Raw genomic sequence first — 27,432 nt, 5'->3', positions numbered from 1 at the left:
ACAGAAATCTTCAATCTGCCACACACTAAAAACCATCTCATAAGAGATGAAAGACAAAGTTGGATAAAATGTTTTTATTCCAGTTGGAGAAAAAAAAAAGGTTTTGCCCTATTTCAATAAGTCTTCCACAATAGTGCATAATTAAGTAAAGAGAGAAAAACATCTACAGAGTAGGCATCATTAAAAAAAGCAGTTGCGAATCAGCTTCATTCTATTAATAATCATATGGCACCCAGACAGCATTCGTCCCATTGTTAATGTCCTTCATTCAAACCATATGTTGTTCTGTTTCAACATTACAAGTTAAAAACTAATAGAAATTCAAGTTGAATTCCTGAAAATGGCTCTTCATCAAGGCAGAATCTTCACTGACATCCTCCCTTTTCCCAAGGTGGCTCTGAAACAGATAGCTAGTGCGGCCAGTCACACTTCCAGGGCTGTGACTTGGGGGCTTTAAGGCATTTTCCTAACTTTTCACATCCTGGAGGGGCCCAGTTCTGTTAGTGAAAGAACCCACAGAAAACAGTCTTATACATTCATTCACCTGAGCTGAACATGATTTACATTATGTTCTCCAAGGAAACCACATGGGGGAGCTGATGCTACACATCTCACATTCATGTACAAACAGTGCTTTAGCAATGAGCATACACAGCATTGTTTCTTTTTAGCTCTTTTGTAAAAACCAAAACCAATGAGACAAACACTCCCTAATTTTTCCAAAAGCAGCTAAAATCCACAAAACAGTTGCTGGGACAAAAGGTCCAAGAATCACACTGCTGTGTTTTTCCACAAATAACAATAAGATAGTCTATTCTTTTACAAACAAAGGGAAAGAAAATAACTCGTAAACAAATTTGAAATTGTGTCCACAAACTTTACTGAAAGAATTCAGCATTATAAAAAGATAGAGGAAATGAGAAAAGGTGTCACTACAGCAAGCACTTTTTATTTTATTTTCTAAAATAATTTTCTTTGAGAAAGAACACACAGAGATGTTAACACCGAAAACAAAAGCCACAGAACAATACTATGAAATAAAATGTATTATATGAAACAAGTTTTAAAAATATGATACATGGGGAATGGACATTCGGTGAAATATTGATCTTACCATGACAGCCATGTCACACATATTGAGCTGGGGCACACCTGGTACCAGACCCTTCTTATGCTTCTCTACCACTGCTGTGATCCGACTCAGTGCTTCCTGGTACTCCTTAGTCACAACACTGCAGAGAAACACACAGACGTAAGTAGTTGTGCAAAACACTCACCACACATACAAACATAACAGTCAGGCAATATTGGCATATGGCCACAACATCTAGAATTACAACAGCACAGTAAAGGCATGCAACCACATCTTGTATTCACACACTAACACAGACACACAGATCCACCTAAAATGTCTGAACAGATGCACGAGGCTCTCCAATCAGAGCGTAGTCAAGGACAAACACTCAGGTTTTCACTTTCTTCCACACACCACACCAATGGCGTGGTTATACAATTTAACACAGAGAATAGATGTCAGTCACAGCATATAGACAGATGACAGAAGGTCACTGCTCACACAAATGCACAGCAGGCCTACAATATAGACCAGTGTAAAACAATCTCTGTATGATTAGTAAAACATTTTCTCAGAAATCGGTTTCATAAATCTGCAGCTTAGTCTGTGCTGTGCAGCCTAAAATGACTATCTATTATCATTGCATGACACCTGCCTGCCTTTAAACAACTGATATAATCCATAGCGAATGGACACTAATGACTGAAACGCTAGTTTAAAGCCGACAAGCTTAACTCATACGAGAGCCTTTTGACAGCAAACACACCTACCAATTCATGCACAGGCATATACACGCACTGCCCCTTCGGGGCTGCCCTCAGCAGGATGGGCCATGTTTCCTATCCCCTGTCTCTCAATTATTCTTGTTGGACACGGCGGAGCACCTCTGTGCATTATTATATTCAGTGTGTAAAACGCAGAGGCCCTGAAGTGTTTCAAAGGAACACTGCTCTGTCTGCTCTCAATAGAACCTGTAGGGTTAATGGGCTCTGTGTTTGGGGGGAGTGGGCGGTTGGTGGCGCGACACGTGGATAGACAAATATCACCAGTGCAATTACACCCATAATACAGTCGCAAGCAGCACCTGTGCCAGCTCTGTCCCCCCCGGCCCTCCCCAAAGCCAGCTCTCTGATTGGCCCCTGGGGAGGGTGTGCGCGTGTGCGAGGTGAAGTGTCAATTAGTGTAATAACCCCAGGCCCTGTCCGGCTCACACCGCCCCTCCACCCCCCCCTTCGCCTCCCAGAGGGCAGTGGGGCTTCCGCCACACAATAGCACCTGCCCTCCCTCAGCCTGTGCTAGTCCTATATAGTCCTATATTCACACCCTCTGCTCTCCCATCATCACTACTCTACTGCTCCAGTGTTCCCCCACCCCAACTCATCCTTTAGGTCCTTAACCAGGCCATGGCGGTCTAAACTTACCATCTGCTCTCTGCCTTGGCTTGCTAGTTATTTCTTATGGTTGTGTGGTGACGCAATACGGTGCAATGACCCAGAATCACAACATACCACGGCCTTGATCATATTTTTAATGAGTTAAGGTTTCTATAGAAACAAGTGTTTCATTTCAGACAAAATGTTACTATATATGTATTTGAAATCACAAATTCTGCTTCATGGACCAAAGACAATATCTTGATCAAAATGATGAAGATTTCATTACCATCCTATCTGTTTCTCTGCTCTGTATTGATCACTGTGATTCGTTTTCAGATAACTTCTGAAGCTGCTTTATCTCACTAAATATTAGAACCATACATCAGAGCCAGACCAAACGCAGTGTGCAACACAGGCGGCTGGTGGCACTTTAATTGGGGAGAACGGGCAAATAGTAATGGCTGGAACGGAATCATGGAATGGTATCAAACACATGGTGGTTTCCATGCTTTTGATTCCATTCCATTTACTCCATTCCAGACATTATTATGAGCTGTTTCTCCTCTCAGCAGCTTCGTGTGGTGTGCAAAGTGTACACTCAGCCCTTTTTGAGTTAAGACTATTCTTTGTCTATGCATTGATCACCCTAACCCTAAAAATATATAGATAAAAACATGTTTATTTCTCTCCACAAATAAACAAAACTCCAGTCAGCACAGCCTCATCATTACTATAACCCTTAGCTCACTGGTGTTAAAGCAAAAACTGGAATAATAATAACGTGGATGCAAATTAACTCTTTTGATTTATAATGCATGACACCCAGGGGGAAGGCGGCATTGCTCAGGTGTGTCACTACACTCTGATTAGTGATTCATAACCCCACTGGTAGAGTTAACACACACACACACACACACACACACACACACGCAGGCAGGCAGGCAGACATCAAGCAGAGGGAATTGAAGAGACAATCAAATACCTCAGCCCTTTCTCCTCCTCCTGTGGAAATTGAGCAATTCGGTGAAGACTATTGATTGGGGGCTGAAGTGGTTGTCGGCAGCAGATGAGGCCAGAGTGTGTAGGGCTGCCTGCTACATTAGCCCGAGGCAGACTGGGACTTAAGTGCTCAGCACAGGGTGACGAGGGCCCAAGGGAAGTGAGCCGGAGCAGCAGGAGGCAGGGCTAAGTCCAGTCCCACTGGGACACAGGCAGGGAGAACTGGGCTGTCTTACTATACACTGGACCCAGTCAGCCACACCTTCCCACTGATCTACTAACCACAGGAGGAGTCATCTACCACACCAATAGAAGAGGACCAATAACAACAATTTCATGTGCTCATGTACAGTCTGAAAACGCTTACCCGTAAATTCACTGACAATCGGAAATCAATGTTTTATCTAAATGTCTCACAGCGGAAGAATGTTGATCTCTGTGTGATTATCTTCTTATTGTACATCAATGAGAAACAAAATATGAAATATCCTAACTCAGATATGAATGGAAAACCATCTTCTGTATCCCCCTGGATTCCTGCAGCAGGTCTCTAGTGAGTGTGTCCATGTATCCTAAGAGGCTGGGACAGTGGAGCGACTGCCTGGGCAGCGTGTGTTATTGCTGTAGTATCAGCCTGCCACACAACTGAAGGTATGTGTGCAGACAGGCCCTACATCATCTTAAGTGGCTCTTTAGGTGCAGACAGAGATTAATGATGGCCAGCCGGTCCAGCTGGGTGCCCAAGGAGCACATGGCCAGCAGCCTGCCTGACACACAGACAGGAGAGGGAAACAGAGAGAGGGAGGAGATGGGAGGGAGGGCAGTGGGGGTGGAGGGTGGCTGGGTATCATTACTGGGGCTGGAGAGATGGGGCTGGAATATTGTGACCTCACAGACCACCCCAATGACCCCCACCCACTTGGAGAGGGGAGAGGGGACGCAGGGTCCTCTCTCCAGGTGCCAAACCAGCTCCTCCTCTCCATAAGTCTGGGACACGGCCAAATAAACGCTTCAACACATTCAACACAACACTGCTATAGATTTTTCTGTTTTTAATTATGCAGAATGAATAGAAGAGAGCAGAGATGAGATGGGCTGATCAAAAACAACATGAATGTTTAATTATTCCATCTCCCTTCAAGTGAAAGAAGGAGTGTGGGGGAGATTAGGAGGAGAGAGTGATAAAGTGAGAGAGGAAGAGAGAGAGAGAGAGAGAGAGAGTGAGTGAGAGAGAAAGAGATAGTGAGGGAGGGAGCCAGCCAGAGGGTGTGAAACAGCCTGGGGGACAGGAGCTAATCCGACTGAAGAAAACATTAAGGAGAATGAAGACGGATCAGAGAGAAAGCTAGATAATAGGAAATTGTATTCCCTCATAAAATCATTATGAAAACTATATGAATGTGTGTCACGCTTTTGTTCATCTATGAGTGTCTTTGCCAATAAAAAAGTGAAGTAAAAGAATAATGCTTCTTTGTACAATTAAGGCCATTTTTGTCCACATTTTTACACCATCACTATTCTAAATAAAAACTAACGCAACACCCAACTGTTATTTTTTTTTACACAATTTTAACTATAGATACGGGGTCATGTTCGAATGAACACAAAAGTCCATTAAACAGCACTTCCTCTCGATTTATACGAGAACAATTTGTCTTGCAATTTTAACTTCTGGCAGTGGGTCTGAGGCAAGATAGCGAGCTTTAAAGAGCTATTTGCAATCACAAAGAATAGCGTTTAATCAGCCAGTCTGGGGCTGCACAGATCAATCTTCAGTCCTCACCGCGTCTCTTTCCCACAACTGGATCAGTATTGATCCTATAGATCCTGTCCACCAACATCCCACAACCCCCTCCTCCGCTCTTGTCTTCTCTTATTTAACCAGAGACCTGCTGTTTGTTGAGCTGTGTGGAGATTGGCTGGCCAACATCAAGCCCTGTCTATATTTCCCTTGCCTTTCACTTTACGGTCAGTACAATCGAACAGTACACCAGGGAATCTTTGTTTGTTTTAGTGAGCACTCACCTGATAGGGTATTTCTCCCCGGGGTCCCGCCCCAGGTGGAAGATGAGTGGCTGCATGGTGTGTTCCTGTTGGGTGTGGGTGGTCACACCTGCCACCTCTTGGCCTGGACAGAAGTTAATGCCCTGTTAGAGTGGACACACATACATACACAATATATCTTTAGCTTCTAAACGCCCACTTCATAGAGGACAATGGAGACTGTGGTGGTAACAGATAACCTACTTCAACTGACCCTGAGAAAGTGCCCTTGAAAAGAAAATACAATTAAAAAGACAAAATGGATGGCAAGATGCATTGTGCTGTCAATGATGTCCACCTACAGACCGACCCAATCACTGCACACCTGACCCTGATGCCGTCTCTCTGTTTGAAGATATGGAGGAATTTGTGCAAGGGAGCTGAATGTAGATGTGTACAGTACATGGTGTATAGTGTGTGTGACTATATCTGTTTAGTATATAGTATCATGTCTTCCTCATCCTCAAACCTGTCAACGTGTTCTCTCTGCCCTGGTGCTACGGTATGCCTGTGACTGTTACCTACAGTTGAAGTCGGATGTTTACATACACCTTAGCCAAATACATTTAAACTCAGTTTATTTTAAGAATGTGCAATGTCAGAATAATAAAATGATTTATTTCAGCTTTTATTTCTTTCATCACATTCCGAGTGGGTCAGAAGTTTACATACACTCAATTAATATTTGGTAGCATTACCTTTAAAATGTTTAACTTGGGTCAAACATTTAGGGTAGACTTGCACAAGCTTTCCACAATAAGTGGGGTAAATTTTGGCCCATCCCTCCTGGCAGAGCTGGTGTAACTGAATCAGGTTTGTAGGCATCCTTGCACACACACGCTTTTTCAGTTCTGCCCACAAATGTTCAATAGGATTGAGGTCAGGGCTTTGTGATGGCCACTCCAATACCTTGACTTTGTTGTCCTTAAGCCATTTTGCCACAACTTTGGAAGTATGCTTGGGGTCATTGTTCATTTGGAAGACCCATTTGCAACCAAGCTTTAACTTCCTGATGTCTTGAGATGTTGCTTCAATATATCCACATAATTTCCCCTCCTCATGATGCTATCTATTTTGTGAAGTGCACCAGTCCCTCCTGCAGCAAAGCACCCCCACAACATGATGCTGCCACCCCCGTGCTTCACGGTTGGGATGGTGTTCTTCGGCTTGCAAGCGTCCCCCTTTTCCCTCCAAACATAATGGTCATTAGGGCCAAACAGTTCTATTTTTGTTTAATCAGACCAGAGGAAATTTCTCCAAAAAGTACAATCTTTGTCCCCATGTGCAGTTGCAAACCGTAGTCTAGCTTTTTTAATGGCGGTTTTGGAGCAGTGGCTTCTTCCTTGCTGAGCGGCCTTTCAGGTTATGTCGATATAGGACTCGTTTTACTGTGGATATACAGTTGAAGTCAGAAGTTTACATACACTTAGGTTGGAGTCATTAAATCTCGTTTTTCAACCACTCCACACATTTCTTGTGTGTCAGTTAGGACATCTACTTTGTGCATCACGACTCATTTTTCCAACAATTGTTTACAGACAGATTATTTCACTTATCATTTACTGCATCACAATTCCAGTGGGTCCAGCATCTTCACAAGGTCCTTTGCTGTTGTTCTGGGATTTTTTTTGCACTTTTCGCACCAAAGTGCGTTCATCTCTAGGAGACAGAACGCGTCTCCTTCCTGAGCAGTATGACGGCTGTGTGGTATGACGGCTGTGTTTATACTTGCGTACTATTGTTTGTACAGAAGAACGTGGTACCTTCAGGAGTTTGGATATTGCTCCCAAGGATGAACCAGACTTGTGGACTTCTACAATTTTTTTTCCTGAGGTCTGATTTCTTTTGATTTTCCCATAATGTCAAGCAAAGAGGCACAGAGTTTGAAGGTAGGCCTTGAAATACATCCACAGGTACACCTCCAATTGACTCAAATTATGTCAATTCGCCTATCAGAAGCTTCTAAAGCCATGACATCATTTTCTGGAATTTTCCAAGCTGGTTAAAGGCACAGTCAACTTAGTGTATGTAAACTTCTGACCCACTGGAATTGTGATACAGTGAATTATAATTGAAATTATATGTCTGTAAACAAATATTGGAAAAATGACTTGTGTCATGCACAAGATTGTGGTTGCTTGTAATGTCTTGTTAATTGGTGTTGAACCCCAGGAAGATTAGCTAGCGTTATGGCGTTAGCTAATGGGGATCCTAATAAATAAAAAATACAAAGTAGATGTCCTAACCGACTTGCCAAAACTATAGTTTGTTAACAAGAAAATTGTGGAGTGGTTGAAAAACGAGATTGAATGACTCCAACCTAAGTGTATGTAAACTTCCGACTTCAACTGTATGTGGCTACTCTATCTGCCAGTCAGAATGTGGGGCCATGCAGGCTTGCTCCCCTATACCTCCCCCCCCCCCTCCTCTCCTCTGGGGTAGCAGCCTGGCTCTGACAGAGGCTGATTGAGTCACAGCCCCCTCCAGACCCCCTGGGGAGACCTCTCAGGTGCCCTTGTGAGCAACACGACTAATATTGAGAGAGCACTCATCTGTAAGGCACTCTACCGACTCCCCTCTGGGACCATAAGCAGCCTCGCTCAAAGGAGCACAGGCACGAGCGCACACACACACCTCACTTCAGTACACTGCATAGCGCACTATAATCCAGACTTGCCCACATAGTGTCCTGAAGCAGTCTCTGTGCATTGGTCTTAGAAATGTAAAAGAGCCTAAATCCCCTTGGACTGTGAGAAAGCCCTTTTAATCTGTATCCAAGAAGAAGACACAGCAGAACTCCACATCTCCCATGGTATTAAGAAGATAGCAGATCGTACAGCAATGTTCTTTTAAAGATGGAGTAAAGTAGCCAACATTATAAGATGAGGGGAGGAATCAAGGGACATAAAATGGAATGCAAAAGTAGAATTTTGGTTTCATATTTTCCTCAAAGAAAAAGATGATATAAAGAGCCATATTAAACGTATGCTACACAACAAAGACAAGGCCGAGCAGATAACATCAGATACAGACCGTTCCCATTCCCAACACCTCACACCATTACCACACCATCCAACAAAAGCGTTTGATAAAATCCACTTAACCCTGTGAAATGTCTAATTTTGCACATCACTAAATCTCTTGGATTTCACCAGAAAAATCACAGTAGAGCTCATGGCTATTAAGCCATAATTGAATTTCAAGTTCAGAAAGACACACCATCCTTGTTTTATTTTTTACTTCACATAAATAGTAAATGCACAACATTACTTACAACTGGTGAGAAATAGTAAGCTTGAATGACGGATCAACGTTTCAGCACAATATTCAGACGCATTTAAAACCGCTTGAAATAAAGAGTGGTTTTTCTGTGTGATGGATGCTCGGGTGAGATGTGAGGCTCAAGCGTCATTGTAAAGCTCTGAATGCATGCTGCCCATTCTGGTGAAGAACCGACACATTAACTCTCAGAGTCACAGCTTTGGAGACCCAGAGCCTCCCCTTCAAACCATCTTTTGCTCGCAAACACACACATTCACGGACACACGCACACATACCAAATCGATAGGCAACACACAGGCAATCAGACGCCATTATTTGTGAAGTTCCACTCCAGTTCACATGAGCTGATAAAGGAGGCTGCTATTGATTCAGCTGCCCTCTAGGAGAGAGCAATTTAAGCAACCGATGGGGCACAATGCAAACTTGCACATTTGAAACAGAGGTTTCTGAGGGAGAGGAGCAGGACATATTTTAAAGGGTGCCTAGAGGAGGATAGAACACATTCTCACTTCTCAGGGCACAGGAGGGGAGAGCAGGATACTCAGCAGGAGGAGAGAGCAGGATACTCAGCAGGAGGAGAGAGCAGGATACTCAGCAGGAGGGGAGAACGCTCCACCAGCGACAGCCAGTGCTGATGAATGATAGTACTTTGGTGAAGTGGGGTGTCCTCATTAATATTCATTAGCCACTGATGTACACAACAGCCACTTGATGAGCTGTTTTCAAGATAACACTGACTACCAAATGTGTGTTTTTATAGGGCCCTGTGGATGGCTTGTTGAGGGTGTGGGGATGAGAGAGAGAGACAATGAGAGATAATCTACAGTCAGAGCAAGAGAGCGAAATACACACTACAGTCACTAAGAGGGACTCACCTGGTTAAACTCCTCCCACGAGTTGCTCCACGTCCAATAGTGGGCCTTATACGGCCCAACCCTGACTGCCATCATCTCATTGCCGCGGTAATAGAAGATGGGCCTGTTGGGTGTGAAATGGGATTGGTGACTGCTGGATTCCTGTGATAAGCAGCAGCCCTCTCTCAGCTCCAGAACCCCCCTCCCCCTGCGCTGCACTGCCTGGCCCTCCCTCGCAGGCTCGCGCCCCACCACCACGCTGCCATGGCTCATCCCATTATGTGCTTGGTGGAACACCTTATCCACCAGGGTGGTCTCTCTCCCTGGGACCTGGGTCCCAGCCAGCAGCCTCCTTACAGGGGGCACCGCCACCGCTGCTCTCCAAAAGCCTACATCCGCCCGCCCATCTTACAGCAGGGGCACAAACTCCCAAAGTACCGTGACCAGCAGAGGGCATAGCTGACCTCTGAACCAACTCTCATAGCCAAATCCTAACTTCAGACTTACATGTGATGGAACTCTTATTGAGTGGTCCATGATTTTGCTGGTCAAAGTTCAAGTTATGTGTACCGATCAAGTGGGGAGGGCAAGTATACAGAACACATCATATTCATCACCTTATCTTACATGAATGAATCCCTCTGACAGGGCCATTTAAGCCTCTTTCAGCTGCGAGTTCTAACCTGTTGATGAGTGTGTTGTTATGGAGGACAGGGCTGAGGTCCAGTCCATCTATGAGCCTGTCGTCTGGAACACTGAGGCCAGCCACAGACAGACTGGTGCTGAACAGATCCATCACAGTCCCCAGCTGTTGGCTCACCTGGAGATGGGAGAAAGAATTGGAATTCAAATCCAGGTAGAATCACATTGTCTATGGGTGCTGACATGAAAGTTTAACAGCGATTGTTGTAGGAAGTTAGATGGCTTGCATGGGCATCCATACATACCAGATCGATGCACTAACTAATCAATTTAATTACAAATACTAAAACTTTGTTCCCCAAATTACAACACTTTATTTGCTTTAATCAATTAATATCCTGTCAAAATGCTTGAGCGTCTCCTCCAAAGCTGCGGTGAGTGTCCATGTCAGGACCCTGAACAGCGAAACGCGGCAGCCTTGTGAAGCGCAGTGATCAGAGCAGGGCTGGGGAGAAGAGAGAACTTCTCAGAGCAGAGTGATCCACACTACTGGGAGGCTGTGATACACCAGAAGCCCGCAGAGACACCAAAGGATCCCTCTCCATGCATGAAACCCAACACGACAGCACAATGGCCAACAGTGTGCACGCGCCCCCTATGAAAGCCCACCATTTCAGCGGATTGGGTGGAGTGGGGGTGGGGTGAGTCCTGATGATGCATTTCTTCAGTCTCCTCTATAATCTGCGCTCGCAGGTTTATTATAAACCTCACAAACGCCTCTGTAAATTAGGAGAAAAAGGGGAGTGAGGAGAAAGAGGGAAGATGAGGCCCGGGCTAGCGCTAGCTGTTTTATCTCCCTTCCACAGTCCCTGTGAAAAGCTTTATTTTATTTATAAACTTTGAACTATTTTCAGATAAAATGCAATTTTTTCACTGTCATCCTTGATCTTCCATTCCATTCTCTCCTGAGCAGCCCTTTGAGGGAGACGGCACGCTCACAATCAGATAGTGCTATCAGCCCAGAGCAGCTGCGCCGCCATGCTCCTATCAGCTGCCTGCACACACTACCAAAATGAATTCCTTTTTCTCCCGCAGCCACTGCACCAGCCAGAAAGGGCCCTGCAACACATTCCGTTATCTGCACTCTCACGCTTAACACACACGACGTTAAAAAAACAAGAGAAATCAAAAAGGATAATTAATGAAGTTGACTACCAGGTAGCACAGACAACCCTAAATCCTCAACCAAAAATGCTAACCATTTTTATTTTTTTTAAAGTCTAAATAGTTGAGAGAGACCATTTCATTATCTCCCATTTATACTTTCCTCTCCATTCTGTATATTTCTTTCTGTATTTACTCTTTTTGCCAGCCTTTTGTCTGTGTGGTTCTGGGTTAAACCCTGGTGGTAGTTATCTGACGTGGCAGACCTGCTATCCCTGTCTAACGCACTCAGGCTCCGTGTCTCCCAGCTGATAAACACAACAAAAGGGATTGTGATGGTGGCAGCAGCAGCAGCAGTGTTGGAGGAAAAGCCCTCCCTTTCCCCCCCTCCATCCCAGCCAGCCAGCCTCATCCCAACGTGGCCCCTCAGTCACCGGGGGAATGTGAACCTGTGCCCGGCTCCCGCCGTCAACCTCATCTCTCTCATTCCAACACATCTCCCAAAACTCTCTCTGTCCCTCAATATTAACAACTAACACTTTCATTAGTGCTATGTGGAGTACAGTCACGATGGCATGCTAGGTTTATCTACAAACTGATGAACTTTTTTTGTTACTTTAATCTACCTGTGCAATAAGACTGTGGCGTTCACACGGATTGTAATGGAGTCTTCTGCCTCTGTTGAAGATTATTTTAATGAGTGTGAGAATGTTAGAAGATAACTTTACCTAGCCTAAACTGAAACTGGACCAACCAAACCTATGACTCCTATCAGTGTGTCAGCTTCGTCAATGATGAGTTGATATGATATATGTATAATAGCTGTAGTTTTTAACCTGAAAACACATTTAATCTGAAACGATTTAGAGTAGGCCTTGTTAATGTTTGCTGGTCCCCGTACCAACAATCCTCCTAATAAAAGCGATGTGGCACGCGTGGCTGTTCATTATTCGCAGCATTTATGTTTAGGGCTTATGAAACTTTTCAATGTGCCGATGAACAGAGAGATTTCAGCGCCGCACAGAACAACAGAGAGGGAAATCATCTCTTTGGCCATCCTCCCCAACAGCAGGGAGATGAAACGAAACCCATACAACAAAGCTGCTTTGTCAAATGAGATAGTCCCATGTATTCCTGCCCAATCCACAGACTAAAGCCACAGATGGCTTTCGGCAGGGTTCCCCAACTGGCGGCCCGTGGACCAAATTTATTATTATATTTTTTTTTATTGTTGAACATAAAAAGACTGTAAAAACCCCAACAAATCAGCTCCAAGTGATTTTAATTTTGGAAATCTGTTAGAGTATTCCCACGCACAATAGAGAGATGTATGAGATCGTATAGAAATGTAATCAAGGTTTGAAATTATTATGTTTTAGTCAAATATTATATCCGTTTGGGCTTCTTGCGGTCAATTTGCCGTCTAGAAATGATTTGTAATTATGTTCCGGCCCCCTGACCATTCTCTCAAGACAAAATCGTCCTGCGGCTGAATCTAGTCAATGATCCCTGTTCATCAGCATAACAGCGGTGCCTCATTCACGACACTCTGTTCTCAGAAGTGTTTCATCTGCAGTCATTTCTCTAGTTAACCCACCAGCAGGTGCTACAGACAAACGTACATAGAGGTTGGGCTGTCATGGCACTGCACCAGCACACCAAAGACCCTGCATACAAAACCCTCCCTACCTCCCCGGCACTGCCATCTTTTCCAGAACCATCCCTGTGGAGCACTGCACCGGGTGCACCCTTCCCTCTCTTCTCCCAACCACCCCTTTACTTTTTTTTTCTGTCCTTTATCCTGTGCGCCTGGCATATTCAGATACAGAAGCCCTCATTACAGCTCAATCCAACCTCAGCAAACACACAAACAGATTAGCCGCTTAAGATGCTCCCAATCCCCCTCTCCCTCGCCACTCTGCAGCGCTATCAGGCCACAGCACACCCCTCCGATATGAGCCGGGGGCAGGGCTTACTTCAGCCTACAGACTGCTTCCTCCGCTCACTCCTCCAAAAAAATCCTTCTGCGCCACAGCCCCGTGTCACAGCTGCCCCTAATACAATTAAAAGTCATTTGCAGAACGCACAGGCTTAGCGGATCAGGGGGAAAGTCTTCCTCACAGGCTCACAGAGGAGGAAGACAGGAAAGGGGAGGGGGGGGGGGGGTAAGAAGATGAACCTTGCCACCTCAAAAAGTATTTGAAAAAAGTCCCCCCTTGCACACACATACACACCCACACGCGCGGACACCCACACATTCAAACAAACAAAAAACGGTGTGTTTGCGTTTGCAATGCCAGCACCTGAGGAGAGATGAGGTGTGATGATGTTGAGGACATTGATACACAAATCGAAACAAAGAACTACAATGATATGAGAGAGACAATTACTGAAATGACTAATTGTAATTACTTTCTAATGTGGTACCTGCTTGAAAACCCAGCTGCTTACAGACAGATAGCACTACAGTGACTCACAACTGTGTGTAAATACCAGGAGATGTTCCCCAACTCCAGCCAAGTAGAACACCTAGAACATATCTAGAACACCTGGAACCTGGAGATGTTCCGGACAGGTAGAACAGAGAGAAAGAGAGAGTTCTCACCGTGCCTGCTGGGATGTGTCCAGGCCACCAGGCGATGGCAGGTTCCCTCATTCCACCCTCAAACGTAGTTTCTTTCCCACAGAGAAACGGGCCGTTACTGCCACCTCAGGGGACAGAAACACATCACTCACACACTAAGCACCATGATAAAAGAGATTACTAAAACAACTTACGTTATACACAACTGAAAGGAGCCCCAAACAAAGAAAATACCCACACATACTACTCATAGACATAAGAGTACATTACTTACATCTATCCATACAGGCATGTATACAAGAACTGTAAGAAAGCAGCATGGAATTGCATTTGTTGATATCATGAGTTGAGAGACTAAATCATGGTGTGCAGATCTTACTCTGCTTGGGGCCGGACATCACTGCGGCCCCGTTGTCCGAGGTGAAGAACACAAAGGTGTCCTTGTCGATGCCCAGAGCACGCAGCCAGGCCAGCATCTGTCCAACACTGTAGTCCAGCTCCATCACTGCATCACCGTACCTGCAGTACACACACACACGTCATTCAAACTACAGTATCTCAGGAACTTCAAATGACCAATCCCAACTCACCACAGACAGACAGGTATGTGTAGGCACTAGGGCTAGGCAAACCCATCAACCAAGCTACATTATTCTAGAAAACATGGAGGTAAATTAGGTATGTGCTATAAAACGTTTGGTATTTAGCAACAAGAGTTTTCACACAAAAAACATGGACTAAAAGCCTGTTGGAAAAAAATGGAAAAGCATTCCATCTCAGTGTGAGCCACCTATCCCAGGCACCTGGCTAACACTTTTCATCTCTGATCCATTTCTCTGTCAACAAAAACCTCATTTGGCATTCTGAAGAAATGCCTGCTTAGTGAGGCCTGAGTATTCACCGAGACTGAGAGGAATACTAAGTGACCTGCGCCCAGACGAGCAACACATCCCTTTACCCTCACCACTAACACAGAGGGGCAAAGGGGTGTGAAAAATCTACATTAAATTGACAATATCCTTAGAGCAGGAAACAGGTTTTTTCTTCTCTTCATTATTACAATATTTTTCTCATTTCGATTTTGAATCTTCATGTTGATACCGTGATTCTGTTCTTCCAAGTGGCATCTAATTCCACTCACGTTTCCAGGTGTGAGATGAGAGATTGATCACCAAGTAGAATACGAAGTTGCTCATGCTAATGACTTTCCCCACCCTGTAACACTGCTGCAGGCACAGCTCATCCACTTCACACATTCACAAAGCCCCTAAATCAATGGACTAACACCCAGAGATCCAAGCAGAGTTTAAAACAACAAGACAGTTTGGTAAACTGTACAAAAACAGAAATACTGTACCGGGCTAGAAAATCGTCAAGAGAAATGTACTAATTAGGTCCTATAATAGCCAGATCAACAAAGCCAGCAATGATACAGGTTAATAACCAAGAGGGTGTCCAAACTCTCTGCTCTGGGAGAAACTCTCCATGCTTTGTCAGAAACACATCACATGTCTCTGTGTAAGACTTTGCAGCTAAGTGTCTTTTTTCTAGATGTGGCTTTACTATTGACATTTTATGATTGTAGCGTCAAGTGTTGTGATCCTACCGCCCCCTCTGGCTCTTCCCCAGGAACTGTTTTGAAGCGTAGACCGGAGCATGCGTAGCGTCTGCTGCCCAGTAGAGAAAAAATGGCCGCTGGGCCATGTTTTGGTGAAATATGAAGTCTAGGCCCTCCTGGAAGGAAAGAAATTAGATTATAGTCTGCTATCAGACAAGACACCATCCAGAAAATTCACTACAAAACTGACAGAGAACAGTAGTGTAATGGGAACATTTAAGATAAATAAAGTTAATATTCAGTGAAAAGTAATTAAAACAATGCTTAGCATATTATAATTTTTCCCTTTATATAATACACATGATTTCCAGTGTTCTATTTGGGACACTCATTTGTGTACGGGTTGATGGGTCACTAGACTTGATACTGAATGTTATGGATTGTTCTCGTATCTGTTCATGGTGATTGACACCAGACTGGAGGTACAAGGACAGACGATATGGATTGTTATTCTATTCTCTGACACTGTGCGATTCTGTAGCAGCTGATGTTGTGACTTCCTACCTGCCTCTCTGTGTTTACAGAACATTGGTGCTGTGAGATTAGAATATAAGGGCGGGTAGGGCATGCTTAGAGAAGGGCATGCTTAGAGAAGGGCAGTTTGACATTTTCTCCACTTCTGTGCTGGAGTTGTCTCCCTGTGGTAACTGGTAATTAAACTGGATTGATTTTGACTGACTAAATCAATGACTGGTCTCCTTTTCCTTCACCTGGAAATTCCTATAACAAGTAGTATTTGTAAGGAAGAACTGGGACGGACGTCTGCCACTCAATCACTTTACCTCCAAGTAGATTTGTGTAAGGTTAGATTCCCCAGTTTTCTTATCGATCCCAAACTCCTCATAGTATCTAGAAAACAAATGTAGTTCATTAGTTTCCATGTCATCTACATAAGTACAATAGTTATTAGTTATCAATAGGACAATCCGTTTTATTCCAAAATCCCAGCAGCAGACTTTGAGAAGCCCGTCCTCCCAGGCTGTGATTAGAGGGGAGTTAAGAGAAGCAGATTTGAGAAGTCTCTGAAGAGCAGGGGAACTGTTATGAGATAGTACTGAAGCGTGGAGCGGTAGACGCAGCAGCGCCCGCCGTCTCTATCATGCTCGGGCTGTTCCAGGTGTCCTCACACACCGCCAACGCAACCTGCCGTCTCCTGGGTGCGTGTGTGTGCGTCTGTCCAGGCTCAGGCACGCTATGCTGATTAAACCCACGGCTAAGCGCAAAAAGCGCCCGCCTGCTAGCGCCAATGACCCTGAATACACATATGGCTGTTTTGGGGAAAACAAATGGGCGGAAAATGGAATACACAAGCGCAGCTGGTATAGAGAAGAGTAAAAAAAAAACTATCCTCATTCAGAGGAGCAGCCAGCCGAGCCAAACACTGAAAGAGTCCGGGAGAGAGGATTTTTATGTTTCCTGTTCTGTGTGAGTGAGTGAGAGTAGGAGTGTGTGCAGGGTGTGTGTGTGTGTGTATACCTTCCCACCATCTGAGAGTTGTTATAGACCGGGACATTAGGCCTGTCGCTGCTGTTGTAGGGACCGAAGTGGCAGTTTGGAGCACCAAACCATTCATCAAAACCATGCTCCAGAGGTAGGTGGTGAGCTCTGTGGCCAAGATGCCTAAGGCCAGGAAAAATGATGGGGAAAGGAGAAACACAGAATTAGAATTGTCACTATTGTTACCACTTCAAATGAGATCAAAATGAATGGTGCCCACCACTTGCCGATGATCTTGTTGACGTAACCTTTCTTCTTCAGTATCTGTGGTAATAGAATTTCATCCTTTGAGATCCCTCCTACTATCTCCTGGGGTGTGTAGGCTGCAAAGGTCAGGGGTAACATTAATTTGTGTGGCAAAGCAGAAAGGAAAATATAACTCAAAAGAGAGAGTTAGAGCTCACCATTCCTGGCATGGGCATTGGTGGTATAGAATCCATTTCTAACTGGTAATCGTCCTGTCAGAAGTGAAGCTCTGGCTAAGGAATAATAGGATAAGAGACATCAACATCATGTTTTGATAAACAATTTAAATGATCAGCTGAATGCGTAGTTAAGGTGGGAGAGCCTGCAAGTGATTTTACATAAAGTTCCACAGTATATAACTAGTTAGATCCGGGTTAAGCAAGCATTTTATCAAGAAGCAGTGTGGCTTGGCAGGGTCGTGTTTCAGAGGACAGATGGCTCTCGACCTTCGCCTCTCCCGAGTCCGTACGGGAGTTGCAGCGATGGTATAAGACTATCACGAAATCGGGGAGAAAAAAGAGGGGGGGAATGAATAAATAATAATAAAGAAATAATAGGGGAAAAATAACAAAAAGACTAATTTAAAAAAAGTATGTGCAAAGCTGTCATCAAAGCAAAGGGTGGCTACTTTGAATCTAAAATATGAAATATATTTTGATTTGTTTAATACTTTTTTGGTTCCTACATGATTCCATGTGTGTTATTGCATAGTTTTAATGTCTTCACTATTATTCTACAATGTGGAAAATAGGAAAAATTAGGAAAAACCCTTGAATGAGTAGGTGTGTCCAAACTTTTGACTGGTACTGTATGTATGAACCAAGTTGAGCTTTGCATTTGGGTTTTGCGTCAGGCTATATTTTCAAATAAATATATATACACTACCATTCAAAAGTTTGGGGTCACTTAGAATTGTCCTTTATTTTTTATTTTTTTAAGAAAACACTTTTTTTGTCCATTAAAATAACGTCAAATTGATCAGAAATGCATTGAAGACATTGTTAATGTTGTAAATGACTATTGCAGCTGGAAACAGCTGATTTTTTATGGGATCCCATTCCTCTTTCCATTCTGTTTAGAGCCAGTGTACGCTGCTCTGTGAAGGGAGTAGTAATTGAAGTGAAGGTGAACGGAAAGGCTCTGGAGCAACGAACCGCCCTTGCTGTCTCTGCCAGGCCGGTTCCCCTCTCTCCACTGGGATTCTCTGCCTCTAACCCTGTTACAGGGGCTGAGTCACTGGCTTGCTGGTGCTCTTTCATGCCGTCCCTAGGAGGGGTGCGTCACTTGAGTGGGTTGAGTTACTGACGTGATCTTCCTGTCTGGGTTGGCGCCCCCCCTTGGTTTGTGCTGTGGTGGAGACCTTTGTGGGCTATACTCGGCCTTGTCTCAGGATTGTAAGTTGGTGGTTGAGGATATCCCTCTAGTGGTGCGGGGGCTGTGCTTTGGCAAAGTGGGTGGGGTTATATCCTTCCTGTTTGGCCCTGTCCGGGGGTTTCTTCGGATGGGGCCACAGTGTCTCCTGACCGCTCCTGTCTCAGCCTCCAGTATTTATGCTGCAGTAGTTTATGTGTCGGGGGGCTAGGGTCAGTTGGTTATACCTGAAGTACTTCTCCTGTCTTATCCAGTGTCCTGTGTGAATTTAAGTATGCTCTCTCTAATTCTCTCGTTCTCTCTTTCTCTCTGAGAACCTGAGCCCTAGGACCATACGTCAGGACTACCGGCCGTGGTGACTCCTTGCTGTCCCCAGTCCGCCTGGCCTTGCTGCTATTCCAGTTTCAACTGTTCTGCCTGCGGTTATGGAACCCCTACCTGTCCCAGACCTGCTGTTTTCAACTCTTAATGATCGGCTATGAAAAGCCAACAGATTTATTCCTGATTATTATTTGACCATGCTTGTCATTTATGAACATTTTGAAAATCTTGGCTCTCTCTAATTTTCTCCTTCTCTCTTTCTTTCTCTCGGAGGACCTGGGCCCTAGGACCATGTGTCGGGACTGCCGCCCGTGGTGACTCCTTGCTGTCCCCAGTCCGCCTGGCCTTGCTGCTATTCCAGTTTCAGCTGTTCTGCCTGCGGTTATGGAACCGCCACCTGTCCCAGACCTGTTGTTTTTCAACTCTTAATGATCAGCTATGAAAAGCCAACTGAAAATTATTCATGATTATTATTTGACCATGCTTGTCACTTATGAAAATTTTTGAACATCTTGGCATCGTTCTGTTATAATCTCCACCCGGCACAGCCAGAAGAGGACTGGCCACCCCTCATAGCCTGGTTCCTCTCTAGGTTTCTTCCTAGGTTTTGGCCTTTCTAGGGAGTTTTTCCTAGCCACCGTGCTTCTACACCTGCATTACTAGCTGTTTGGGGTTTTAGGCTGGGTTTCTGTACAGCACTTCGAGATATTAGCTGATGTACGAAGGGCTATATAAAATAAAATTGATTGATTGATTGAGTAGTACACAGCGTTGTACGAGATCTTCAGTTTCTTAGCAATTTCTCGCATGGAATAGCCTTCATTTCTCAGAACAAGAATAGACTGATGAGTTTCAGAAGAAAGTTATTTGTTTCTGGCCATTTTGAGCCTGTTATCGAACCCACAAATGCTGATAATCCAGATACTCAACTAGTCTAAAGATGGCCAGTTTTATTGCTTCTTTAGATCAGGACAACAGTTTTCAGCTGTGCTAACATAATTGCAAAAGGGTTTTCTAATGATCAATTAGCCTTTTAAAATGATCAACTTGGATTAGCTAACACAATGTGCCATTGAAACACAGGAGTGATGGTTGCTGATAATGGGCCCCTGTACACCAATTTAGATATTCCATTAAAAATCTGCCGTTTCCAGCTACAATAGTCATTTACAACATTAACAATGTCTACACTGCATTTCTGTTCAATTTGATGTTATTTTAATGGACAAAAAGTGTTTTCTTAAAAATAAAAAATAAAGGACAATTCTAAGTGACCCCAAACTTTTGAACAGTAGTGTATATGGGAGCTCACCCTGGATATTGTGATTAAGTCACGTACCGTTTCAGTATATGATTACATTTCTAATTAACATTCAGTGTCTGAATCCTCTAATACCCTCTCCGTGGCATTAATAAAAAATAGCCAGGTATGAGGCACTTGGCTTCCTTCAGGCACTCACATCACACACACATGTGAGATAAGCAATTGATTAGGTCTTATTTGCTTAAATATTAATTAGAAAAAAGAAAAGGGTCGATCTATTTTGCATAACACGTTTATTCAAATTCCCAAATTAGGTATAATTAGCATATTTCAATAGTGTATTATCCCTATTAGCATAATGAGTCTTCTCCCCTCTATCACCCAGACACACAGCTTAGGCTTCTGATGTATGCGTCACATTGTTTCAAAAGGCTTTTGAAGGATGCCTGCACCTACCACCAACCTCTCACCCAAATCCCACTTACCATCACTGCAACTATTCCTCTACAATGACAATTACAATATTATTGAATTGTCATCATTGATTGTTGCACTGACAGTCAGGTTCTTATGCATGTGGTGCCAATTCCTATCCAGAATTGGTACCACACTAGCTATTCAGACTATGAATTCCTTCTGTCTTTATTATCAGTGTAATATGTTTTTATATATATGAATTCAAAAATTGGTATTTTAATAAAGTATGACATGTATGTAGCTGACACTCACATGGAGAGCAGAGAGGGTTAGCTGTGTAGAAGTTGGGGAACAGCATCCCCTGTGCAGCCATGGAGTCAAGGTTTGGTGTCTCCTTGGAGGGCTGGCCAAACACTCCCAAATCTCCCCAGCCCATCTAGAAACATTAGAGGAACAAGCTGTCAAATGTTAGTGGATCATCATGCTTTAATAAGCAGACTTTACATTAGAACACAACATCTCAAATAGAGTTGGAGAGAAATGGTTACCATTTCCTGACAGAGACCAAATACAAAGCCTATGTTGGCATGCTGTGTATTATTGTATGTCAATATATGTCAAGTATACGTGGTATATAATCAGAGAGGACACAGCCAGTCATGTCAGCATTCCATTTGAGTAATCATGCCACAGGTTTTCGAGATTTGAAAAACGAACTTTTATAGTCTCATCCCCCAAAAGTAACACTCCCCAAACTAAAAATACATCAACATCTTACGTCATCCATAAGAATGATGATAATGTTCGGAGTCGACTTGTTTGAAGGAGTATCTGCCCCAAAACAACATATTAAACTACAAAACAATAAACTACAAAACAATAGCAAAGTTTGAATTAGACAGACATCCATTGCACAAAGCAAGACGACGAAAGCAATGAGGAAGTGTCACATGATAACACATTCAGGAAGCACATGACGATTTCTCATTGTTTGCTTTCACGAGCTTTTTTAGCGCAACACTTGCGCATATTCAAGTGGGTGAAGCTGACTTTACTACCCAATGTAGACACGCTTAAAAACACAAGTCCCGTTATTTTCCATGAACAGTTACACAAAATTACGGGAGAAATTGAAGTTATCTGACTTGTCTTTAGCTAGCACACACAGTCACGTGATACGTCTTGGCGGGCACAGCAGACATCATTCCAAGATGGCGGTCTGTATCGCTGTCATCGCTAAAGAGGTAACATGAAACAAGAATGCTATTTACCTCGACATTTGATGGAATGTAATTTGCATTTTTTTTAAAAAATGTATTAGCCTCCAATGGGAAAGGGGGATACCTAGTCAGTTGTACGACTGAATGCATTCAACTGAAACGTGTCTTCCGCATTTAACCCAACCCCTCTACGAACCTGAGTGGTGACTGTGATGCTATAAGGCTAGGTAGTAGCTAGCCAGCTGGGCTAACTCGTTAGTTAGCTAAATTGATTATGGTTTATTTAGAACTGACTAGCTAGTTAGTAGCCTATGTCGTAGGGTTCACTTGAGAGATAAGCATACAATAATAATGCATCAAGTCAGACTTTAGGTTAAAGGTTCAGACGTAGCTCGCTATTCGTATTCAATTCACATGCAGATCAGTGCTGTCCTTCAATCTTGGTCCAAACCAAAGGTTGAGTTTTTTTTTAATTCTAGCCCAACACACCCAATGTTAACAAACTAGCTCATCATTAAGCCCTCAGGTGTGTTATTGGGTTAGAACAAAAGATTGCACACCCTCAACTTGTGGTCCAGCACCATATACATTCTATCTGCAAGTATTTGGCCAGTTTAATTTTTTTGATGAATTGAGGTTTTATTATGGAAGGTTGCACTAATTAAATCCCTATTCTGTTAGAATTATCCTCTGTTCATCCGAAGTGTACCCGTACAGAATGAACTGAAGTTCCACTACACAGTGCATACCTCTCTGGATGTGGTGGAAGAGAAGATTTCAGCAGTCGGTAAAGCTATGGCAGACCAGAGAGAGCTTTACCTTGGGTTGCTGTACCCAACGGAGGACTACAAAGTGTATCCTTCTCATTTGATAAAATTGTATATTACACTCCTGTCTGCATTTTTTTTCTCCTATCAAATTGAATGTATACTCCTTTACCGACATACCAGATATGGCTATGTGACAAACTCCAAGGTGAAGTTTGTCATTGTCGTGGACTCGTCAAACACTTCTCTGCGGGACAATGAGATTAGAAGTGTAAGTCAACCCCTGACTGTATGGTTCTCTTAATGGCTTTCTGGGGATCTGATTTTGATGAAACTACTTGACACAGTTATTCTTTCCTTCAGATGTTCAGAAAGCTACACAACTCATTTACTGATGTGATGTGCAACCCATTCTATAATCCTGGAGACACCATTCAGTCTAAGTAAGCTATCCCCACTAAAATTGTTAATTATGTAATGGTGTATATCAAGATTGCTATAATCATTGATTTCCACCTTTTTTCTCCAGGGCCTTTGACAGCATTGTGTCTGCAATGATGGTGCAAGCTAGCTGATATTGTCCTCCTGAACATCTGTACATAATTCTTTAACATCTGTACATAATTTCCTGAAACTCTTTACATGTTGCCTGATGTATAACAGTGAAATAAACTGTCCATCAGAACCTCCATTTCAAAGAAGCACTATCAAGTGTAATTCATTTATTCATTTCTAAAGCAAAAGATGTTTGACAAATTATATACAGCCATAAACATTGCTTCAAGTACATAGCAACAACTCAGTCGCTCAAACTGCCAATTGCATGTCAATATAGTTACAAAAGAAAGCCAATCACACCCCAAATGTTATCATTTGTGTTTGGTGTTTTACAACAACTATACTTACAAGCTCGATAGCCACACACCAACAAAATGAGTGATCTGATCAAAACATCCTTAAAAAAAAAAGTATCTGACATGGCAAATGGCTGTGCATTCAAAAAGTTATTGGGGTAAATAATGGCACAAACTGCTCAAGAAATAAAATAACACCATAGGCACAATCTTTAACTGTATTAAGCAGCAAAACAAGGCTGGCCTCATCCATTTCCCCTACAATAAGAGGACAAAATGGCCATTGCAAAGTCTGTCTTGTTAGGATTAAGTTGCAATAACTTTTTATAGAGGCTGTTAACAAAAGTTGCCATATGAATTAATTTAATGAGGTTGAAATCTGCTTTTCTCTCGATTTCTGCCCATTAACATGCATTGAAAATAATTTGCAAATGAGTAGAGACGAGCAAGTCACGATTTCCTGAAATTCTCATTCCATGTTGATATCAAACAATCACTTGAATCCAGACGTGATTCAGTAGTGTTGCTGCGGGTGCATGTGTCCACTGTGCCCTGGCCCCGAGTGGTCAGTCGGTGGGGTTATGAGGAGAAGGCATGGGTGTCGTTTAGGGCCCTGCTCACGGTGCTCAGGAACCCCCCAGTGTCTCTTCCCAGCTGGGGGCCCGTAGGGGTGTGGTGAGACTGACCTGGCAGGGCCAGTATTGTAGCGGAACCTGCCTTGTTGATACCCATTGTATCTGGGTGGGTGGAAACCTCGTCCCCTGGATCGAGCACCTCTGTGAATCCCCCGGTCTGTGGTGCTGATTCCTGGCATGTTGGTCCTTTTAGGCAATACCTGCAATGCAAAGGCCACAGAAACAACCTACTAAAAGACCTGGAATCATAATTGACAATTAACAGGAAAACTTAATTCTGCTCAATTTATTCATGAATGTGCAACTTTATCAAGTGTGTTTTGAGTTTAGAATTCAGGTTTCCCTTCCTACTCACCTTTATGACTCTGTCTCTGAATACCGTCTCATCCAGGCTCATGGCAGTCTGCACTGAGTCCCTGTCATGGAACTCAATATATGCAAAACTGGAAGAAAGAAAGTTGTTAACTTATCACATACTTGTTAATAATCACATACTCAAATTGTTAACAGAACATACAAAATGTCCAAGAAACAAATAAAACGGTGCATAAACCATGTAATTGGACTTTGCATTGAAACTGAGGTCCCACATGATGGGATGGATAGTTAACCTCACCCCTTGGGATGGCCAGAGAATTTGTCACAAAGGATGGTTACTCTGTTGACAGGACCACAGCCATTGAAATGGATCTCCAACTCATCTGCAGTGGCACCATACTCCACCTGTTAATTTCCATATAATATCATGAGTCTATGCATGAGGACCCTCAGTTACTGTGTGGATATCATATCAAATATGAATTGTGTATAACTTGACATGAATGCAAAATGTAGACATTAATAAAAAAATAAACCTTACATTCCCCACATAGACAGATCTGTTGTCAGCATCTATCCTTTCCTCATGGGTCATTGTATAGAACATTCCTGCTGTTTTGAACAGAAGAGAACACTGGAGCATATTGCACACGACTGAAATTGAAAGACATCAAACACAAAGCAACTATTTACAACAACACCAAGAGGAACTGAGGACTACTTAGATGTATTTATCAAGAGGAGTTTGCAAGACGACAGCCCCATTCCATCGGAGGAAGGGACAACCTGAAATAGAGGCTGCCGGGCCTTGGGCAATGATAAAACCCTTCTGGAACGCTGCGGCTCACTGCTCGTCTCATTGGGCAATGATGAGGCTCATGTGAGCCACACCGTGGCAGGCCAGCCCAGCAGATGGGCTCAGGTGTGGGCCAGCTGGCTAGGCTGAACAGGAGCTGGAGCTCACCTGCCTGGATCTGTCTCTCTGTTGCCTCATACTGCACTGCTCTCAGCCGCTCCTCCTCCTCCATCTCTTGCACCCGTGCCTTGATGGCTTCAAGTTCCTATATGGAATTGGAAATGCCAAAACATTTGAAATACGCATTGTCATAAGGGGTAGTGTAGGAATATGCAGTATGAGACAATTTCTTAACTTTCAGACAACATAAAAACATGTCTGAAATGTATGAGATGAGCGCCTTGAGGTTTCGGAAGCCTAGCATCTCAGTGGCCTATTTGAACAGCTGTTTTAAGTTGTTGTTTGAGGATGCAATTATATTGTTCAGAACCACACTTGCTGCTGCCACATTACGCAGGCGCGCCCCAGTGGATGGATATATTGTGGCAAGATAATGCAGTTTAAACCTACAAAACTGTCATATCAAATCAGGTAACATAGGTGGAACATAGACGTAGCATGTGTGCTGCAGTAATAATACAATAGGCTACCTGGAATATCCTTTGACCCTACGTTGTTATGTAGCCTACAATCAATTGCGCATTCAAGAAGAAGAAAAAACAGTAGGCTAGCCTGCAATTTGTATCACGCAAGGCCGAATGCAATTATCTTGTTTTCTTACATACCGGGTCCTCCATGTAATGATCTCCCGCGAGCTCGCCTTCTATGTACATATCTTGCCTTTGCTCCGCCATATTCAGTGCTCAACAGCAGACACCAAACCCATGCCCGCAGACGCCACTTCAATTCCCGCGACGTCGCTCTCTTGTAGCCAGTCCAGTGTAGAAGACTCCAATGCAATCGATGTTTTTTTTAATCACTTCTCCGATTTGAATAAGGTTAATAAATGTAGCCTGTATACGGAAATTTGTTTGGATTAAATACAAATATCTTCCCGCGGACGGAATCTACCCACGCCCTTGTCAATAGTGGTTGCTTACCTGTCTGTCAAATATGACGAGAGGAAATGTCAATTAATTATCACATGGTTGTGGGCTCGCCCCATCAGTTGTTGGATTGGCATTTTATGAAAATAAATCTATAAGGTATCATTTTATTTTCATAAATGCAAATAAATGCATTCTCGTGTGGTTTCAATACGAACTGCTATTGATTACAATGTCAGATCAGGATAAGGGGACTTGTCCAAATGCTGCCCGTACACCACTGTCCCCCTCTATGGACTATGTGTAATATAATGAAAATAACAGTAAAAAGCCTGTTGTGGTCTTTGTCTATAATTTACGTTCATCTTAACCTAACGGTTGATTTCTGACCCACAGAGGGTGCCTAAATGTAAGAAGTAACCTAAGCCTATTGGACTCAGTCACATGTTAACTTTAATGTTTCTGTTGTGTACTTTAATGTTTCTGTTGTGTACTTTAATTTTTCTGCTGGTACATGTACCGTTACCTTTACAAATCCCGTTTTAAAGTCTATCAGATTATAGTGGCATTCAAACTCAGCTGAGACCCCATTTTTTACCCAAGAATTTCTCGTGACCCCACCCCATCCCAAATAAAATAATTGGGTAAATTTCGATTTTTACATCAACAAATAACCTCCAATTCATTGCGTTTTCATCTCTTGTCAAAACGAAAAGAAACCAATTATACAAATATTTATCAAATTATCTTTCTCAAAAACGTTTGTATAGGCCTATTGTCCCATACCATACTTTTATATATACAGTACCAGTCAAAAGTTTGGACACACCTACTTATTTAAGGGTTTTTCTTTATTTTTACTATTTTCTACGTTGTAGAATAATAGTGAAGACATCAAAACTATGAAATAACCCATATGGAATCATGTAGTAACCAAAAAAAGTGTTAAACAAATCAAAATATATGTAATATTTTATATTCTTCAAAGTAGTCACCCTTTGCCTTCATGGCAGCTTTACACACTCTTGACATTCTCTCAACCA

At 43.1% G+C, this 27,432-nt stretch overlaps 2 protein-coding genes and 1 pseudogene across 4 annotated transcripts; 1 reads left to right on the top strand and 2 right to left on the bottom strand.

Moving 5' to 3' along the window:
• Nucleotides 1–59: 59 nt before the first annotated feature.
• Nucleotides 60–21,725, bottom strand: galns (galactosamine (N-acetyl)-6-sulfatase). 2 transcript variants are annotated; one of them, XM_055921279.1, is made up of 14 exons: nucleotides 21,532–21,723; nucleotides 21,066–21,189; nucleotides 17,539–17,613; nucleotides 17,355–17,457; nucleotides 17,114–17,257; nucleotides 16,420–16,486; nucleotides 15,626–15,753; nucleotides 14,399–14,538; nucleotides 14,041–14,144; nucleotides 10,313–10,449; nucleotides 9,651–9,753; nucleotides 5,476–5,597; nucleotides 1,115–1,232; nucleotides 60–497 (listed from the first exon to the last, which is right to left on the bottom strand). In XM_055921279.1, the coding sequence occupies exons 1-14, from the start codon at nucleotides 21,661–21,663 to the stop codon at nucleotides 411–413; spliced, it is 1,584 nt and encodes a 527-aa protein (XP_055777254.1). In that variant the 5' UTR covers nucleotides 21,664–21,723; the 3' UTR covers nucleotides 60–410. The 2 variants fall into 2 exon arrangements, with proteins under 2 accessions (XP_055777254.1, XP_055777255.1); XM_055921280.1 differs by lacking the exons at nucleotides 60–497; nucleotides 1,115–1,232 and having other exon boundaries at nucleotides 5,477–5,578; nucleotides 21,532–21,725.
• Nucleotides 21,726–21,814: 89 nt separating this feature from the next.
• LOC129854343 (trafficking protein particle complex subunit 2-like protein) lies at nucleotides 21,815–25,106 on the top strand (annotated as a pseudogene).
• pabpn1l (PABPN1 like, cytoplasmic) lies at nucleotides 23,448–26,662 on the bottom strand. 2 transcript variants are annotated; one of them, XM_055921282.1, is made up of 7 exons: nucleotides 26,444–26,659; nucleotides 26,129–26,356; nucleotides 25,512–25,608; nucleotides 25,089–25,159; nucleotides 24,846–24,952; nucleotides 24,585–24,672; nucleotides 23,448–24,429 (listed from the first exon to the last, which is right to left on the bottom strand). In XM_055921282.1, exons 2-7 carry the CDS (start codon nucleotides 26,195–26,197, stop codon nucleotides 24,109–24,111), a joined length of 753 nt encoding a protein of 250 aa, XP_055777257.1. In that variant the 5' UTR covers nucleotides 26,198–26,356; nucleotides 26,444–26,659; the 3' UTR covers nucleotides 23,448–24,108. The 2 variants fall into 2 exon arrangements, with proteins under 2 accessions (XP_055777257.1, XP_055777258.1); XM_055921283.1 differs by having other exon boundaries at nucleotides 25,089–25,156; nucleotides 26,129–26,662.
• Between the last annotated feature and the right edge of the window lie 770 nt (nucleotides 26,663–27,432).

The sequence above is a fragment of the Salvelinus fontinalis genome, chromosome 4 (assembly GCF_029448725.1).
Source record: "Salvelinus fontinalis isolate EN_2023a chromosome 4, ASM2944872v1, whole genome shotgun sequence".
Classification (NCBI taxonomy): Eukaryota; Metazoa; Chordata; class Actinopteri; order Salmoniformes; family Salmonidae; genus Salvelinus; species Salvelinus fontinalis.
This window is presented reverse-complemented; position numbering and strand designations above follow the sequence as displayed.

Bases quoted from the DNA above. Each gene is read 5' to 3' on its own strand.
- pabpn1l (XM_055921282.1), bottom strand. From the start codon at position 26,197: ATGGCGGAGCAAAGGCAAGATATGTACATAGAAGGCGAGCTCGCGGGA. The intron at 24,953-25,088 runs GTAAGGTTTATT...GGAAATTAACAG, and splicing joins GATCTGTCTATGTGGGGAAT to GTGGAGTATGGTGCCACTGC. The intron at 24,673-24,845 runs GTGAGGTTAACT...TCTTTCTTCCAG, and splicing joins TTCTCTGGCCATCCCAAGGG to TTTTGCATATATTGAGTTCC.
- galns (XM_055921279.1), bottom strand. From the start codon at position 21,663: ATGGATGTCTGTCTAATTCAAACTTTGCTATTGTTTTGTAGTTTATTG. The intron at 17,258-17,354 runs GTGGGCACCATT...TCCTGGCCTTAG, and splicing joins AACAAGATCATCGGCAAGTG to GCATCTTGGCCACAGAGCTC. The intron at 16,487-17,113 runs GTATACACACAC...TTTGTTTTCTAG, and splicing joins AACTCTCAGATGGTGGGAAG to ATACTATGAGGAGTTTGGGA.